The sequence below is a fragment of the Argopecten irradians genome, chromosome 7, assembly GCF_041381155.1.
Source record: "Argopecten irradians isolate NY chromosome 7, Ai_NY, whole genome shotgun sequence".
Classification (NCBI taxonomy): Eukaryota; Metazoa; Mollusca; class Bivalvia; order Pectinida; family Pectinidae; genus Argopecten; species Argopecten irradians.
This window is the reverse complement of record NC_091140.1, coordinates 7,413,343-7,433,505: the sequence shown is the minus strand read 5'-3', so window position 1 is coordinate 7,433,505 and position 20,163 is coordinate 7,413,343. Positions and strand designations below refer to the sequence as shown.

The 20,163-nt window shown below is 35.7% G+C and overlaps 2 protein-coding genes and 1 pseudogene across 2 annotated transcripts; 1 reads left to right on the top strand and 2 right to left on the bottom strand.

Moving 5' to 3' along the window:
- Nucleotides 1-342: 342 nt before the first annotated feature.
- Nucleotides 343-7,003, top strand: LOC138327426 (heat shock 70 kDa protein 12A-like; annotated as a pseudogene).
- Nucleotides 7,004-9,893: 2,890 nt separating this feature from the next.
- On the bottom strand, nt 9,894-11,525 carry LOC138326836 (uncharacterized). Its single transcript, XM_069272835.1, has one exon. The coding sequence runs from the start codon at nt 11,523-11,525 to the stop codon at nt 9,894-9,896; it is 1,632 nt and encodes a 543-aa protein (XP_069128936.1).
- A 4,938-nt stretch (nt 11,526-16,463) lies between these two features.
- On the bottom strand, nt 16,464-18,098 carry LOC138326833 (octopamine receptor-like). The gene has a single exon (XM_069272834.1). The coding sequence runs from the start codon at nt 18,096-18,098 to the stop codon at nt 16,464-16,466; it is 1,635 nt and encodes a 544-aa protein (XP_069128935.1).
- Between the last annotated feature and the right edge of the window lie 2,065 nt (nt 18,099-20,163).

The window sequence follows — 20,163 nt, the reverse complement described above, 5'->3', positions numbered from 1 at the left end:
TTTCACATGAGTCGAACCCTGGAATCTTGAATTGGAATCGTATAGCTATGTGTTGTAGGTATGTAAAGTGCTCCGTTGCTACATGTATGTACCTGCACTGGCTATGTCAAAGTCCAATGAAATTAACCAAAAGTGTTATCGTTTTGTAGAAATGATTATTTCAACGTTTTTCTTTAAAAATCAAAAAGAAATAGAACAGATAAAAAGCATACGATTTACTCAAATAATTTATGAATCAAAAATTCAAAATATTTAAGAAAAGATATCCCATTTTACCTAGTATGTACAGGCAGGTTTAATGAAACGAAGACTCCAGGCATAAAAAGAGTAGTGTTGACTAAGAGGGACAAGTAGTACTTTCAGCATGCAAAATTTAAAGACAATCGGGTTTTGGGCTGTGTTTCTATGCAATTGAAATATACGTCTTAAGCTTACACAGAACCTTTGCATATATACAGTCATTGATGTAACATTTGTCGTTTGGTCCTTGCGCTATGTACATGGATATCATTCAAGGCTAACCGAGACTAATACGGGGTTTTAAATTCTTAAATCTATCCAACTGGCATCGGACTATACATCATGAGATTGTATCGCCGATTTGTTTTCAATACATTTATTTGTGTAAGTGGATACCATTTAGAAGACATTGTAACGGTCTGTTAGTATGACAGGGGTATGTCGTGTTTATGTCGTATCTAACTTCCTGGTGCAGTGTTGACATTCGACGTATTTATAAATCCGTGGAGAGGATCATCTGGGAGCGTCCGCATGACCGAATGCTTTAGTTTTGTGAATATTGTAGACAATCGAGGTGAGTTGTATATTATAGTTAGCTTATCACTTCTCAATCCATCCTCAATATCGTAAACATATTTCTGTTTGTATACATGTATATACATATACATTTGTATGTATATTATACAATTTAATACCGCTGTACACGGACACATTTTACACCATATTCGGGAATACATATTGTCCTGATCTAAAACACTTACCGACAATCATCCATTGATATACTGTAAATCAACTTATTGTCGTATTTTCGTACCGTACGACTTGTCCACGACGATTTAATTCCGCGATGTCACCTCCATTTTTTCCACTGTATATGTGCTTGAACCTCTTTGCGGCGATTCATTTTCGCGATTTCCATTAACCCGCGTTATTCGCGAAAGGTGGGGATGCAAAATCCGCCCACGACCCGATTTATTTTCAAATTTTGCGGTGTTAAAGGTCTAGGTACAAAACTATTTTATTATTAAAAGGGTCTAAAATGATGTTTTCTAATACTAGGCCTTTGGGTATGTGGCAAGGGGGCCCCTTGTGTCCATCTTTTGAAGATACGTTTTATTTTTTAATTATTTCTGTTAATAAAAGATATTTTGTTCTTTATTTTATACCCATTTATAATGATATTTTCTGAAACAAATTTTACTACAAATTGATTTTTTAAGCAAACAATTCAATTTTTGGCTGGATAGAATTGAGGATATTGAGTTTGCTTGAAATATTTGGCATGTTATCGATTTTGTCCACACTTTTAAACCATTTTTAACACATGCTTTAGGTAAAATCTTATAACAGATACTTTTTAAAAATAAAAATAAAATCCGGGAAAATAGCAATATAAAAAGAATAATAAAAAAATGAAAATCAATGTTTGACTCAGATGACTGTAAATTCAAAATTTATCATAGAAGCTATAATAAAACAACAATTAGTGATAAAATTTTGTAAACTCTATATATCATAAAATTAGTGCATTTTTATTCTTGCATTTTCCCTAACAGTTCAAATTACCTAACAAATAGAAATGCTCATAGGTGAAACAAATAGTTTCCTTTTTTAATATCAGAAATCAAATAAATATTGGAAAGACATATATTTCCGTCAGCAACTCAAACTCAAAAGATACAAATTAAGATTACCCATCCCTCTTGAGCTGATAAAACTATTTCAAAGTGAATAAAAAATGATTAAAGAGTGACACAGAGTTACATTTGATTTTACATCTAAAAGGAATATCAGCGCCACAAAGGCTACAATATTAATGTTGACCTATCAGGGGGCCTTTATTTCGTTACAATGACAACAAAGTATTTAAAGTTGTTACTATTTCATTCGGTCAATATCACAATATTGTACCAATATCCACTTACATCTAAAAATATTCATATTTCAACCAATCAGTGGCCTCCGTTTCGTTTCCATTGCAACCAAGTTTTTTGAAAGTGATACCATGCTATTCAGCATACCTCGTAACCTCGATATACCAATGTTGTAGTTCTGACATTATCTAAATTAAAGCCAATCAGATTCCTCCGTTTTGCTACCATGGCAACCAATATTTTCAAAGGTGTTATCATGATATTTAGCATATAAAACTATAACTGTACACTAATTTGCACTTACATCGAACTCTGGAATCATAAGCTGGAAATGTATAGCTAGGCATACTGACAAAGAAGTGGTCCGTTGCTACCTGCTCTCTCTTTTTTCAAGTCACTAAAATTGTTTTCCCGGATTTTAGTTGCGAATCTTATTTACACATAGACAGGAAATGTCATGGGAGTATTTTAATAGGGGGTAAAATTGTGGACAAATGGGTGAAATGAGATGACAAAGAGCAATGTTTCGTTGACATTTTTTCTCAAAAGTGTTAATTTTTCGTGTAAAATTATTATTTTAAAAAACATTTTCCGTTAAAACTCTAAAGGAAATGACTCAAATATAAAGTATACGATCTGCTCAAATGATTTATGAATTAAAATTGTAGACTATATTTAACAAAGGCTAAGCCATTTTGGCATGTTTGTGAATGAATACGAAGAATTCGGGCCATTTGAGCCTTTTTAAAATCACAAAAGGAAAAAGTAGTGTAATTTTAAAAGGACAGCTAGTAGTATTTTCGATATACAAAGTTTCAAGAAAATTGGGTTGTGGGCGGTTTCTATGGAATTCTTAACATTAGCTTGAACATCACTTTTGATCGCAAGCAAAATAAATTGATATACAGTATACAGTTGACAATATTTTTCGCGCAACATTTGAATAAAGCGATTTCTTTATAACGTCAGGTTGTGTTTCTAGCACTTGATATATGATTATCATTACGAGCATTTTATTTCGATACATTGACCAAAAATCTTTTTAAAAAATGCTCTATAATTTGACTACATAATGTTATTTTGTTATTCAGATGAGTTCAGTGGCGGTACAGAAGGCACAGCCTAAGATACTGGTGAGCTTAAAAAATAATTCTTTATTGTTACTCTATATAATTTTCACAGAAATTAGTATTGCGAATATTTGTGTCGGTACGACTAAGTGCTGACTTTTGTTTGAACAAGAAAGATACTTTGTAACATTTTTGTTATTTCAAACTTTATTATTATATACTTAAATATCTGTAAAATATTTCATCTTTTGTTGATAAGACGATAGAAATAATTCATAAGATTATGCCTTCCAGCGATCGGTGTTAAGTAGCTACATACAAAAATACTTATGAAAAGAGAGCACAAACCGATATGGGGATGGAAAACAAATACATTGGTACATACAGTACCAACCGTTCTGGGAAACACATGTTATAATGTTCAATTATTAATCATTGTTTCAGAAAAAGGAGCTTAAGAACATTCCGTACATTTTATCAGCAGCGTTAGACTTCGGTACTACGTTTTCAGGATATGCTTTCTCCTCACGGCTGGAGTACACAAAAAACCCATTGAATATCAGTACCCTCGTATGGCAAGCGGGGTCAGGAAACCTGGCGTCTCTCAAGACGTCAACTTGTGTTCTTTTCAGACCTGACGAAAGTTTTGATTCCTTCGGGTTCGAGGCAGAAGATAAGTACGCCGACCTGATAGATAAAAATAAGCACCATGACTGGTTTTTCTTCAGGCGATTCAAGATGTCACTGTATGAGAAAAAGGTAAAACAAACGAAGAACATGATATTTTGTATATTTTCGTGTATTAATACAAACTGTTCCAATTTCCAAATAAATACATATTTTGTATTGTTGTGGATTTAAAGAAAAACTTAATATAGTCTCGACAACCTAATCTGCTGTTAGTAAAATGTGATACTCACATATTTCAAATATACATATCATGTTTGCATTGACTATATAGATGATCTTAGTTGCTATGTAATATCACAATGTTTAGTGTAATCAATTCCATATTACATAGATAGAAGTGTAAGATTCTATTCATCACAGAACGAGTATCTATAGAAATATAAACAAACTGCCTATTACGTTTCTATATAAGAGTATATGACGAAATAAAGAGACGATAGTACAACGTCATTATTACATGTGACGTCAAAACAGTCTTATTTCACAATTGCCGCACTTTATTTGTGACATGTCCTTATAGCATAGCATGTGATAAGTTAATATATTTATTATAATTTACCCATTTCTTTTACTCCGAATCTGGAGTTAAGTACCATTCTAAATTATCATAATTAAACCCTTTGTTTCACTCTCAGTACTGAAGTACTGAGGTTTTCTGCCTTCTTTTTTTCTGACGCCAGTACTTCCTACAATTAAACTAACCCATTAAAATGTTTCAGGAAATTACAAGATCTGTGACACTGGAAGCCCAAAATAAGAAGCCGATGTTGGCAATGAAGGTTTTTGCAGCAGCAATAAAATACTTAAAGGACCACTTGTTAGGTACCTGTAAGAAGAGGGGATTCGAACTACAGATGTCAGACATACGTTGGGTGCTAACCGTACCAGCCATCTGGACTGATAGAGCAAAACAGTTTATGAGGGAATGTGCTCAACAGGTAAGCAACAATTAGGCAATATCAACTTGCCTACAAACGATCAGGTCAAATTTCATATATGTTCGGTCTTGATCGTTCTAATTTTAACATCAAAGGCATTTACTGTGATGTGAATTTGTTTTCGAAGTTATGAAAGACTATGCAAGTAATCGAAAGCATATAGATGATCGATAGTTACACTATAAAAAAAGTTATACTAAAAACACAACTTAGCAGTTCAAAATATAAATGAATGCTTATGTTACTTTAACTATGCAGGCTGGTATTCCAAGCTTTCAACTGATATTGTCGTTAGAGGCGGAGGCCGCAGCCATGTTCTGTAAACACCTGCCGTTAAAAGATATGTGTGTAGGCGAAGGAGGAGACAACCTGGCGGTATTTAGACCAGGGTCACGATATATTGTGGTCGATGTCGGCGGTAAGTTACTGTTATAAATCAGATGTGAATGATGCATGGGTTCCGCGTATTTAAGTAAAATTGAAAAACTTATATATTCGCTCGGATGGAAAAAAAAACAACATTTAACACATTTATCAGAGTGAAAGGTGAAAATATATTGATATTTTTCACCCGAGTGAAAATACAATTTTTGATATTTTCTCTCAATATTCACCATTCAGAACTCAGGATTCACAGTGAAAATATCGTTTTGGCGGGAATACTAGTTTTGAAATATCAAACAAAAAGTATAACATTACGTGTTTCTTTCCTATTGTGTTACATACGTATCATAAATTATATTACAGGTGGAACTGTTGATATTACAGTACACGAGGTGCTGGAAGGTCTCAGATTGAAAGAAGTTCATATGGCTAATGGTGGTGAATGGGGAGGAACCATGGTCGACAAGGAGTTTGAGGCGCTTTTATCAGAGATCCTAGGCCCCGGTGTCTTTGAGAAGTTTAAACACAACAACGTCGGTGATCACCTGGAGCTACAGAGGTCTTTTGAAACAAAGAAAAGATCAATATCTACAACGAATGATGCAAAAATTACATTCACGCTCCCAATTAGCTTGGTTGAAACATTTGGAGAAAGTCATCCAAAGGAGACTATCGAGGAGAGTATATCCTGAAGTAAGAAATATGCAAATAACCTGACTTGGAAAATGGATAGGCTTAGGATAAAATCTGATCTAGCTCAGACAATATTCCGACAATCCGTGCAGATGATAATAGATCACGTACTTGAGCTGATGGAACATCCGGAAGTGGAAAAGGCACAAGCAATTCTTCTCGTTGGCGGGTACTCGGAGTGTCCTCTACTTCAAACGGAGATAGCCAGGAACTTCCCGAACAAGCGCCTTATTATTCCAAACGAGGCAGGTCTGGCCGTCCTGAAAGGTGCTGTCATCAATGGGCACGAGATAGACACCATCACCGAGCGCATCAGCAGACACACGTATGGCACAGATACAATGGAATATTTCAACCCAGACAAAGACCCAATGGACAAGATGTTAATACTGGAAGATGGTAGAATACTTTGTAAAGATGTATTCAGTATTCATGCTCAGAAAGGTGAAGTAATTCCTGTCTGGCAAAGCTTGAGCAAGATGCATTATTCTGTGGTCACACCTCACCAAACGGGTATTAATTTTGACATCTTCATTTCGAACAATCCCTCCCCTGAGTATATTACGGACGAAGGGTGTGAATGTATCGGGTCCCTTCATATAGAATTACCAGACACTACCAAGGGATTGGATAGGGGAGCGGATGTTCAGTTTACATTCGGAGGGGCGGAAATAGAAGTCCAGGTGAATGACTCGGACTCGGGCGAAGAAAGGACCGCCTATCTCAACTTTCTTGGCTGATCCATCAAAACTTTATTCCCGGATAATATCAGTAACTCTTCATGGCTATTTATGGGAGATCAAAATGCGCAACAGGAATTTGCAATAAACAGTTATGTAAGACATCGCATGCTTTCTAAAACATATCGCCATGAAATCAATCAACACCGTATACATTTACACGCATATTTGTTTTAATGTTTTAATTACTCAAGACTTATACATGCAAATATTGTTATCTGACAATCTAATACATTGAGTATAAAATATAATGAACTTTGAAATATTTTCAAGAGGTCCACAAATTTGAAAACCGTGTGTCCTAATATGTTAACGCATCAGCAATAAAGAAGATTAGGATGTTAATTTTTGAGTTGTTTTGTTTTAATTCGACATAATAGTTATATTAATATGGTCAGAAACAATAACATCCACATGACAGGCATATATATATATATATATATATATATATATATATATATATATATATATCACGAGATTTCTAAAACAGATGAAATTACGATCTAGTTAGGTAAAAGTTTAGCCTTACGATTACAAAAATCAAATCGCTAACAAAATTAACCTAATTAACAAATTGTAAAGTGAAATGTTGATTATAATTGCGTGTGTAGCAGTGTCTGACAACTGCCGATCAAATAATAGTCACAACAGAAAGCAAATGAAGACGATTCATCCCACCTCCGGCAAAAATACTCGGTAATGATTTGCAGAGAAGGTCATGAAATGGTCTTTTACTGGATAGCTATCGATATAATATTATTAGTTACACAGTTTGCTACTGAACATATACGGAATAATCCTGGGTCTAAAAGTAACTTGCATCGGATGAAGTGAAGTCGAACCGGATACTTTTTTCTCATATAGGTCAACAAGCTAAGGCCATCGGTGGGAAAGTTTCGTTAGATACTGTGATATGGAAACATATTGAGTCTATTAACATGTTGTATTGGGTGAAGTTACACATTAGTTAGATGCATAGACAGTACCATATACTGAAACCATTTACAATGAAGTATATAATATGTGTGACAACAGATGTAGAAATAACTGCGTTACATGTACCATCAAATCTACATATTATTTAAAAATATTTATGATAACTTCACTGCCTGAGCTATGTTTGAAACATAGATATCAAAACATTAAATGATATTCTGCATACCGTTAAGGTTAAACAAAAGATGTTTATATTAATGTTATAACATACGACATTAAATAAAAGTTCTCTATAAATGTATTATCCTGTGTTTAGGCTTGTGATATTTTACTTGCATGTATATCACTTCTAGGATCAACTTGAACATCACTAAGCTATGCTACATAAATACACGTTTGATCCACTTGGTTTGTTCAACTAACCAATAGACGTGATTTATAGGCTTATAAAATGGTCTTAGTGTAAACAGGGAATAATACCGTAAATCACCCTTAAAATAGGATCAAAACAGGTGAAACGGAAACGGGTATTTTGGCTTGTAATCATGTTATTGTACATGTTAACACATCATAATGTATACATCACGAGCACTCAGGATACATTACGAAAGCCACAACTTTCTTTCGTTGGTAAAGAATTTCGCGATTCCCATTTCAAAACAAGATCGCGAAGATTTATATTCGCAGATTTAACAATTGAATGATAATTCCTATCAATATATACACCTGACCATAAGTAAGGGAGCAGTTTTTACTTGAAAAAATAATGAGTTTTTTCCATTTCGAACAAATGGACATTTGCGATATGTATCCTTAAATTTTATAGGTCACTGACTATCTAGTAACACATGTACTCTACGATTTCACGCTCTGAATAGGGGTACCCCCTACCTATGCAAAACATACGTTTTGGCTGTCTGCGCACAGATGCATTTTCACGTGTTTTGACGGTGTTTGTTACACCTGTTGCTGGTGTTTTGATGATGGCTCATCGAAAACCAACAACTGCTGAAAGATGGCAAGCAACAGGCATGGTACAAGATAGTTTGTCATACAGAAACATAGTTACGCGTTCTAACGTCAGTAGCTCATTTATTGCGCGGTTGTGGACGCGCTTAAACAATAATGGTCGTGTTGAAGACCAGAATTACATTCAAGGCACGATACCATACGATGGTGGCGGTGTTACAGTTTGAGGTTGCTTTTAATTGCTTACTAATTTGATGCCTATGTATAAGAAGATTGTCCCATCTTGATGGACGATTATGCCAGACCGCACAGGGCCTACTTTGTACAGGAGTATCTCCAGACAGAGCTCATACATAGAGACTATCCCGTGGCTTGCAATGTTCCCAGACATGAACCCTATTGAGCATGTGTGGAATTTTCTCGGACAAAAAGTCAATACAAGGGTTCCAAGATGCCGAAATATTGCAGAATTACGAGCTGTGTTGATTCAGGAATGGCAGCGATTCCCACAAAAACGACTTCGACGTTTTGTTTATGACATGAGACAAAGGGTCCTGAAATTTTACCGGAAGCATGGAGGCTACACCACATATTTGCAATCGTATCGTCATTAAAAATTGTTGATGATTTGTGCGTTAGGCTAAGTTAAGGAATACAACATTACATGGAGTCATATTGTGAAAAAACACCAATAAATTGAAACTTCTTTCAGTGTTTTGAAAATTCCTTTTCAGGGCATGTTTTTAATTCCATGTACATTGTAAAACATCCGGGTTCATATATGCATTTCCTTTTGATAATGTAAGAGATCTTCATAGATATAAACATTATTATTGCATATTCATGTGAATATTCGTGTCCATTTTTGTGCTTTTACATAACTGACAAAATCGGGTCCATCAAAAATTAGGGATGCTCCCTAACTTATGGCCAAGTGTATCGATGTAGATATTAATTCGCAGAGATAAACGTTCGCGAATTTACTTGAATCGCGAAATTCGCGAAGTAAATCGCACACGAATGAAATTTGAATATAAATACCGCCATCGGGCAGTATTCAGCTCAAAATACGATTTAAAAGGGAATGAACCTTAAAGTCTGTCTTGAAACATGTAAATAAAACTACTCCATGCAGTATATTTTTATTATTATTTATAAAACATATTGAAACTTGAACACCAGTCTCTTTACAATTAGCATGTTCCCTGCATTGTTTATACTATCAAAATGTCGTTTACTTGTGCATAAAAATAAACTTTACACTATCGATTAGCAAATTAGCAAAGATAGGATATATCCTCTACATACAGAACACGTTATTGTAAATATATGTCACACCATGTACTGGCTATATGTAACTCACAAGCGAGCAGAGTGATCAGTAATCATTGACCACCTGTCCGTAACTTTGTCCGTACCCTCGATATCGATCAGGGTAGATTCAGTTGTCCCAATAGCAGTGTTCGTTCCCTGTGGTGATGGTGATGTGGAAGAAGATCCCGTTTTAGACAGGTTTCCATCCACATGAGGATTCGGGGATACTGGTTTCAGTTCACTGTTAACTTTATCGCCCCCAACATTTAGTGTTTTATCAGGCTTTTTAGCATCATTCCCAGACTCAATAACATCATTAATGTCTGGCTTGTCTTTGTTTGATGTCATTGCGGACTTTTTCATCCAGTTCATAGCTATAGAGTGCGCTTTCACTGTTGTCTGGATAGAAGGTTGAGGTCTCGGCGATTTAAACACTATCTTATCCAGCTTATCCACGACGTCACTGACGGACATGCGCACCGCAGAAGCTCTCGTGACGACACTTTCTGGGATCGTATTCTTTGTTTTCTCCTGCATGTGTCTGTTGTGAGACAAATAAACAATCGGTTTGACACAAAAACTAAACAGGGCAATGATGATCGTTATGGAATAGTACCCTCTCCAGAAGTCTGGGTCATTGAGGCCGGCATGTCGAAATACGACTATAAAGTATGGCAACCACAACACCAATAATAACACCCACATTATCATATACGTGACAGTCAGATGGAAATCTGGGTCATCGTAATCATCCTCCAGTAGCTGTTTATCTCTTCGTCTCGGCGTCCTGGCACGCCGTCCTCTCTTTTTCCCTTTTTTATTCTTTCCTTTAGGATCTGGTTTTCGTTCTGGTTGCTTGGTATCTGTCCAGCCTTGTTTGGCATGCGGAGTTAGCTCTTTCTTTTCTGGATCATGACTCCCTTTAATTGTGTCAGCTTCGCCTTCTTTTTTCTCTTCCGCAATTGCCTCCAACCGCTTCTTACGTCGAAGTTCTGCCTCGATCTTAGCCGCTTCTGCGTTTTCAAATACGATTCTTTCCTTCCGAGATTTCAGAATTATTGGGACACAGATAATTCCAGACAGGATGGATAAACCTATCCCGAACATAAAAAGTATAACGGCATATGAAACGTTAGATTCATGATAAACAACACAACTCGCGTGATAAAAGTCGTAGTCCACACGACTCCATCCAGAACTAGGAATGACAGCCACTCCTAAATCAAAACTCCAGATCAGAAAAGAGATAATAGTAACCTTGGAAACCTTTCCGAACACCTTTTCGTGTAACATAGGGTTTCGTGCTAACACTGTCCTCTCGATAAGCAGAGTTGTTATAAAACTGAACATGACTAGATAGATCCAGTTCGCTATGATGGCCTGAGCGTTACACATACCCATAGGGAGGTCCCACTGTCCTCTCAGGGCTACCACCGCCCCGGGGATGAGGATGAACACCCATGCAAAAATGTCCACAACAATTAACTGGAACATCAGTCTATTGGCTGGCTCTAGAAACAAATGCTTCTTGTGGAACATGACAATGAGGAGAACATTGAGAATAATGCTGATAAGAAGAACAGTCAAATCTACCGCTGTAGCAAACTTTGGCATAACATCCTCCGAAAACCAGTTGAGGAAGGAACCTCCAATGGAGGTTCCTATATTAGAACTCATAGTGGCGATCTATGACGTCCAACAATTGAAAAGTTTACATATTCCACGAATCCTTGTTTATGTAAACATATTCCGCTAATTAGATAACTTTCTGTTTTTAACTTCTTTCAATATAACTTGCTCCTTGCGTAATGTTAAACAGATTACCATTGTTTGAATTTACGTAATCTTCTGAGTTGATAAACAGAATTCGGTGTATCTGAAATCATGTGGCTCCTAAGAGTCCAACATCCACAGGTTCATCGTCAGGTTAACACGTCCTATAATATTTTTAAACGTTCAAGCTTCTCCGAATCCATACAGAGGACACATGGTTGTGAACAAATGTATGAACTAAATGAGCATTGCATTAATCCCACAACCTTATATTTGATTTACTAGCAAGGTTAATCCGCCAACGGATTATCCGCCAGGACAATACTTTCCAATAGATTAGTTTATAAAATCCGCTGTGTTCAGTGTACGACTTCCGTTGCTGTGTACAATTGATTACACTGTCAAAACAATAGTTTAAACAGTTATTAATTATACTAGAAAACAGTGGATAATAGACAATAATGTGTCTTTATTATATGTTAATTATTAGTTTTAGGGTGCTTTGTTTAATATTTTTGTTTTTATTGTTACATGATACCAACGTTGATTTCATGTCAGGAACGCGTCTTTTTTTCGAATAAATATAACGTCAAAAATCGTTTTTTTTAAATATTAATGCATGTAGGTATACACGTGTATGTTTAACTGCAGATTGTTTTGATTTCAGTCTTTGAAATCCAAGGTCCATGTGCATTGATAAAAGAACACGATTTGGTGGATTGTGATGATATTTAATATAAAACTCATATTTACAGTTTTAAATTTATGTTTACCTAAAATGTTTCGTATATTTGCATGACATTAATTTAGAAAAATTAAATGGAAAACAAATGTACATATATACAACATATCTGGATAAATGAGGTATACCTAGTTATCTATAATCTTACATTTTTTATACTTCATCATGTTTACTCTACAGGTTACGTGTGTTAATGTGTAGGTATTGAATGGTAAATGCAAACCTGAGCCTTATTCGGTGGTACTGCATTGCACATGTATGGGTTATTATGGGCATTTAAAGAACACATTTCATTACTTGTCAATTTGGAGATATTACAAACAGTGTCTATACAATATAATGCACACAATATTTGATCAGCATACACGTGACAAGATGAGTTATCAGACAAGTCGATATTTGTCTAAATGTATTTTGTTTTGTTCATTATTGTAAAAGCCCGCCCCGGTTTGCTGAGCTATCTGTGAAGTTGGCCTGATCGGGTATCATTCTCAGAAGTTGCACTATTATACTATTCCTAGTATTTAGATCATTATAAAGATGGGCCTCAAAAAAGGGATATGACCTCGTAAATAATCCCTTCTGATTTAATAATGATGTTGACAACAGAAAATACATTCATTCCACCATGCAATTGTAATGGAATTGATAATCTGAACACACAATATGCAACCATTTGGTTATATCTGTAGACTAGTAACAAGATTTATGTGAAATATGTCGGTGTTTTATTTAAAATATATATGTACATATGTGAAGATAGACAAAACAACATTGTGTTTAAATAAACAAAGACATGAAAACAATATATAAGGTAATAATGGAAGCGTGGAGAAAACAATAAATATCGGATAGTGCCACTGCACATGTTATAGACATCATAGTTTGTGTATATAATATATTTCTTTCATACCTACGGGTGTAATACTGGCTGATCTAGGGCAATACATTCATGCCGCCTGAGGCTGTATTGCCTTTCTACCCACGCAATAAAGCCTCGTGACATCACGGCGTTAACAAAAAGTCTATTTCCTCGGTAAAATTTTAACATTTTTCACGAATTTGACTGGTTTTATTACAAAAGATGCAAAAAACGGAATTTTCGTTGAAAATATCTCGTAATTTTTCAGAAAAATTGACTTTCAGCCGCGGATTTCTTCGAGTTTTTTCAAAATGGCGGGATATTATAGTTGTAAAATTTTAATAAGACGTTGAGGTATGAAAGAAAAATACTCCTTCATAAGTGGATATGAAGGATAGGGATATTCTACCCTCGGGATCACAAAATGTTGCAAAACCCTCGGCAAGCCTCGGGTTTTACTACATTTTGTGACCCTTGGGATATCCCTATCCCTCATATCCACATATGAAAGAGTCTTATATTCTTCCCGAGAAATTCATACTCTAATGACAGAGAATAAATTCAGGGTGCATTCACTTTTCCTTTTCAAATGATGTGATTTATAGATGAGTTTAAATTTGTTTTCTTAAATAAGACCCTTACAAAAAAAATGCAAAATGTTATAACGGATATAGTTATAGTAAAGGAATGTCGTTTGTTGTTGTCAAATGACCCTTGTTATAAACATAATACGGTCTTAACAAGTGGATAGTATGGGGAATCTCTCTCCATATCAATTATATTTTGGTATATGATGTCATGTACAGTACATGACTGTAATCATTGTTATTCTGATCGAACCACTACCAATGCTTAATGTGTGTAATGGTGTGAGGTGCCTGTCCACTTTTGAGTAATATGTTGATAAGAGGATTACTGTTTTGGTGGATTAACCTAAGGTAACACACAAAGGTGTTTTGGCCTATATAACAGGTAATAAAAACAAATATGACCTAAACCTTCGCATTATCCTGCTGCTTGTTTTATTTCTGGTCGCGTACAATGACCTATGATATAGACCATGGACTGGCATGGATCCAACGTCCAAAATTCATACTTTCCATAGATCCTCTATAACCATGATCGAGTTACTGCCCTTATTCTACAACAATGACTTTTCGAATTGTTAAAGAGACAATTCACCCAGGTTGATTCTTTTACATAACCAAGAAGCAAACTATGGCATAATTATATTGTTCTACATTTCTTATGAAACATATAACACAAAATATTGACAAATTCCACGTCAATGTTTAGTATTTTAATTGATACCGTTGTAATTACAAATCGTTGATCAATACGATTAAGCAGGTACAATATGGACGCTGTACCCATACCCGAGCCAAAGTCACGCACGATAAACACATGAACTACATAACCACTAAGGAGGTGATGAAATGATTTTGAGGCAAGATAATTCACTTAGTAAGGTAAACACACCACTGTCAGAGCGATTTGAGCAGTTCTAGACAAAAGTTGCACTACTCTACGAGCAAGGGACAGGGTTTGGCTTACAAGATGTTCGACCACAATGTGTAATGGCGGATAGCGAGCGAGTTTAACATTTCACCACCATTGGCTTTTCTGGCATATCACAGTAAAACCGACTGATCTAATTTCAATTAGAACAGGGGTTTTCCCCGATATTTGTACAAATTTTAATGTTCTCTTAGACTGAATTGTCCCTTTAAATGTTTTCAGAAAGTGTAATTTTCGAATATGATAATTATCTATAAACAGTGTATAGAGTAAAATTCATTGCAAACTTAAACAAATGTATGCTTACACATTTTCTTCACATCATATCCATTTGTAAATTTAGTTTTATTTTCTACTTTGTGGGAAATGTTTCGCCAATGTTTCCGAATTATCTATTTGAAATTAATAAAATGTATGCATTGGTGATTTATAAGGTTAAACTTAGCTAAAAAAGTATTAACTTTTTATGTTTTTGTCCAATTATACATCTAACTCTATAATCTGACAAATTAGTTATGAGCAAACTGCTACCGTTATGCGTACGGAGGCGATGGTCAGTATATGTCGTGACGTTCAGCTCATTCGGGCCACTTAATATGATAGAAACTATAATAGAAACAAAACATTAAAATACACTCGTAGAGTGTATTTACTGTGAAATAATTACCGGCGGTTGATTAAATTTTTTAGCTAGTTTTGCTTCTGTCTATGTATTATACCGCGTGTCTTTATTGACATTTTTCATTAAAGCAGAGAACTAACACATTGAAAATCATATGATCAAACTACACCTATCAATGCTCACATTAAATTATTAAACTGTCTTTCTGGGATTCTCAGGCTTTAGTTGAAAACAGTGGTGTTAATAAATGAAAGACTGCTCATTACTACTGTGAAACCGCAACATTAGCAATAACTAATTGAATTATGTTGAATTAATTAAAGGGACAATTCAGGCTAAGAGTACATTAAAATTTGCATATATTTCGGAAACAAACCCGTTCTAATGGAAATAAGATTAGTTGGTTCCACAGTGATATGCCAGAAAAGCCCACTGTGGTGAATGTATTTGAAGTGTTTAAACTCGCTTACTGCCCGCCATTGCACAATATTGTGGTCGGATTTTTTATATGCCGAACCCTGGCCCTTGCCAGTGTAGTGTGGATTTTTTTGTCTAGAACTACTCATATCGCTCATACAGGAGTGTGTTTTTCTTATTAGATGCATGTTCTTGTCTAAAAAGAATTTCATCAACTCCTCGGTGGCTATGTACATGTATAACATTTGTTGAACGTGCGTGACTTTGGCACGGGTATGGGTAGTGTACATGTTGTACATGCTTAATCGTATTGATCAATGTTTTGGAATTTCATCGGTATCAATCAAAACACTTAACAACGTCGTTAAATTTGTCAATATTTCTTGCTACGTGTTTCATAAGGAACAAAATATTCATCGCACAGTTTGCTTAGTGGTTATATAACAGAATTAGCCGCACTGAATTGCCCCTTTAAATAAACTTCCATGTAAAAATCTGAAAATGATAATGAACTTGATATATAATTCTAAAATCAGAAAAATCAAAACAGACTATTAATAAGATGAAATATGAATAAGGCCTGTAACATATCAATCACCGTTAGCTGTGTATCTTACTTTATGACACGAATATATCAGAAAGTAGATAAACTGTTCAGTATGCACTTGTACGGACAGTAATTTAATTTATAGGAGACACACGGACCCTATCCCTTTCTATATCTATCAGCGATTTGGTATCTGGCATATGTATAAACACTAAATTGTCCAGTTTCTTTGATATTTTTCTGAGTGCTGCATGTGTCTTGGCTGCTCTGTTTCTCACCGACTCCGGAAATGACGCCACTGCTGCCCTCTTTAGGACTCTATTATGACTAAGGTAGACAACTGGTTTGATACAATAAGATATATCAGACACTAACACTACGATGGAGAACCAGCCGCCCCACACCGTACCCTCTCCACCGTCCAGGTAAGACAGCGTTACGTACGGCGTCCACAACCCAAACACCACCATAAACATCAGAATGTAACTAACGGACAGAGTTACGTCCCTTTCTTCTGCAGACGATTGGTATACGTTGAACATCACCTTGACCTTTGATAGTTTTGTCTTATCTTTATTTACACCATTAGATAATATATCCATTTTCGTGTCACTATCAAATGACGATGATACTGGTTCACTTACTATTGCATCTTCGCTGTCGGATATGACGTCAGCAGCTGTATCGTCACATGTAATGTCGGATATGACGTCAGCAGCTGTATCGTCACATGTAATGTCGGATATGACGTCTGCAGCTGTATCGTCACATGTAATGTCGGATATGACGTCTGCAGCTGTATCGTCACATGTAATGTCGGATATGACGTCTGCAGCTGTATCGTCACATGACATGTGACATATTGGCTCAGGAATAGAGCTGTTATTAGGCCGTGTTGCAGATTTACCATCATTTTGAATTAGCACAGTCTCCGATATGGTAGGAAAATGGTCATGAATGGAATCATCGATGATATCGCTAACACTTAAATCACTCTCCCTATTGAAATGGTGACTTGGCAATGACTTAGGGTTTTTATCTTCTGCAGTCTTGGCGAGTTTCATATTGATACTTTCGACCTGTTTGTTAAGTTTTGAAATGGACAGTACGATCTGTCGCTTGTGGGTATATGTGAGGATTCCGCAGACACACACGATGATAAGGGGGATGTACAATCCAAACACAAAGAGAATATGCATGTGTATCTGATTGCCTCCGTGGAGGTTACATCGCTGTTGTAGTGGGTTATACACGGCCTCCCCGTACCCGGTCAGGGGGAGGGCGGATACAGTCACACTAACTATCCACACCATAATAAGCATAATCAGATTCTGTCGTTTTCTATCGAAGCTTTTTTCATGAAATTTAGGGCTACAGAGTTTTACCGTTCTCTCAATGCAAAGGATAGTCATAACGACAAAGGACCCAAGCCAGCATATTGTCAAACATAGCCCGTTTATAAGGCACATTCCCTCTGGAAATATCACAGAGTCACTGAATGCTGCTACAATACCAGGCAAAATGATAAATACATATGCACAAAAATCTATCACAATTAACTGGATAAAGATTGGCTTACTTGTCATAGTCTGGTGCTTGTTTGAATACAGAACACGTATGACTAGAATGTTCAGCACTAGACCAAGCAGGAATATAACAGACATCGTCACGCCTGCAAGGTTGTCCAGGACATCGTCCTCAAGCCATTTGTAGAAAGACCCACTCACTGTATTCAACGCATCTAATCCTGATACATTGCTACTCGACATGATGATCAAAGTTTGTTTACTTCAAAAACTGACTACGGATAAAAATGAAACATGCACTGTCATCTTCTGCTTGATATAGTTAACATTAATACATTTGCATTACATCCCAATATCTGGGGCTCAAAGAGTATGCTTTCTATGATGTCCTCTCCATATTATTAAACCTCAAAAGTACGATCAGAAACAGATCAGGTTTGTAAAATATTATAATCTGAACACAAGGCCAGTACAATGTTTTCTACGTTTCGTTTTATCCTTTCGGACTGTTCACACAATGTACATACAGGACACACATTCGAGGAATGGAGTAGTTATACTCGTGTAATTAGCTGGTTCAATATCTTCTCAAACGCTTTAATACTGTAACAGGACTGGACATGGTACATCATTAGTGATTGGCGGGTCGCTCGTCCAGAAGAGCATCTGGCGCTAATGGTCGAACCCAGATCTAGGGGCTACATTATCCCCTCTACTGTGACATACTGTACAAAGCACGCCAACACAAAATACGTTTAAAGCTGACTGCCACAATAGCGAAATTATACAGATTTATTTTATCTTTTTCTGAGTTAATTACAATGCGTTATAAACATGTAACAATTGAAATAAAATTTTCATTTAAGAGGACTTCGTTATATCTAGTGTCGACTTTCGACTCGATGATTTCCAGCTTTGAATCTAGAATTAGTTGCTTCGACGTCGTAGATTATTGATTCGAAAATAAATCATGTTCATTGCCTATACAACAAAATTCAAACAGGTAAATATTTAGTGTCCACCCAATAACAAACAAAACATTAGCATGGCCTAACCGGGTAGTTGATAATGCTCACCTCATGCATGTTACCCACATTGGGTTGTATGTTGATGTTTTTATTCTAAATATTGATAGACCTCACGTCAGACAATAGACCTGTATTATAGTGTCCCTTTAAAATATATTTAAGTATTCACAATATTGATAGTACTACACAAAATAAGGCGATTACCGTTTGGAAATCACTTATAAAAACACACATCGATATCAATATACTCTTTGGAAATACAGTATGCAAAACCAAGCGTAGGTTCACATATAGCATTAATCATGTCTGGTTGTCAAGATAATAATCACGTGCATCTTGTAATGACAACTGTATGTGTATATTGGCTGCATTGATCAAATACTATTGGCTAACGTCACCAGAACCAGGAAGTATCCCCCACAATGGCTGATAATAAACTGGGCCAAAAACGGGTGGTGGAGCGATACTGTGTAACATCAGAAATGTCTTCGGTATGACAGTATTATACACTGTTCACTGATCAATGAGTAAATGTATCGTACGGGAGGTATTGTTTAAGGTTACCATGTGTTAATTCAGGTACAGATAAAAGTTCTACAGACCAGTATTTCGTAATTAGACATTATTGTAAGCACTATAAACAACCTACAAATAACGTTAAGAAATTGAACAAGATGACTATCTATATTTATACGTCTTCTCGCATACGTTGTGTAATATTGCTCAATACGTGTACAATAACGTTGTTAACTCACGGTCCTTATCGCAACAAATCTACAAACAGCAATAGTAAAATATATAATGACCTGAACAAACCTAAATACCAGTTAACACATTGTGTGTATTTACTATTAATATCAGGATTGTAGACAATATTACAAAAAAATGTTACCAACATATTCTTTGTATGATCTTATGTTTAAGGAAATCAAATTTATCACTAACATCCTATAATACCATCATGAGTTTTTACATTCAGACACGCAACATTTAGGAATTACGAAATTAGCTAATCCACATCTTTTAAGTTGCATAAAAATTAAGACAAAACCGACACTAATGTTACCAAATTCCCCTCCGTCGCTGTCAAGTATATAGTGTTTTTTTTACACTGCTGAAACCTTTCCCTATCTAAGCAGTTCCCCAAACCCTAAGGTGTTGATAATTTTTTCTATTGTCCATAACACTAGATCGCTCCTTCGCTAGAATCAGACATATATCACAGAGACAAATATACCGCTTACACTGGGAAGTGATAAATAGTTTACACGCGCACCTAT

What these genes read in the sequence shown, in the direction of transcription:
- LOC138326833 (XM_069272834.1), bottom strand. Translation starts at nt 18,098, where the DNA reads ATGTCGAGTAGCAATGTATCAGGATTAGATGCGTTGAATACAGTGAGT.
- LOC138326836 (XM_069272835.1), bottom strand. Translation starts at nt 11,525, where the DNA reads ATGAGTTCTAATATAGGAACCTCCATTGGAGGTTCCTTCCTCAACTGG.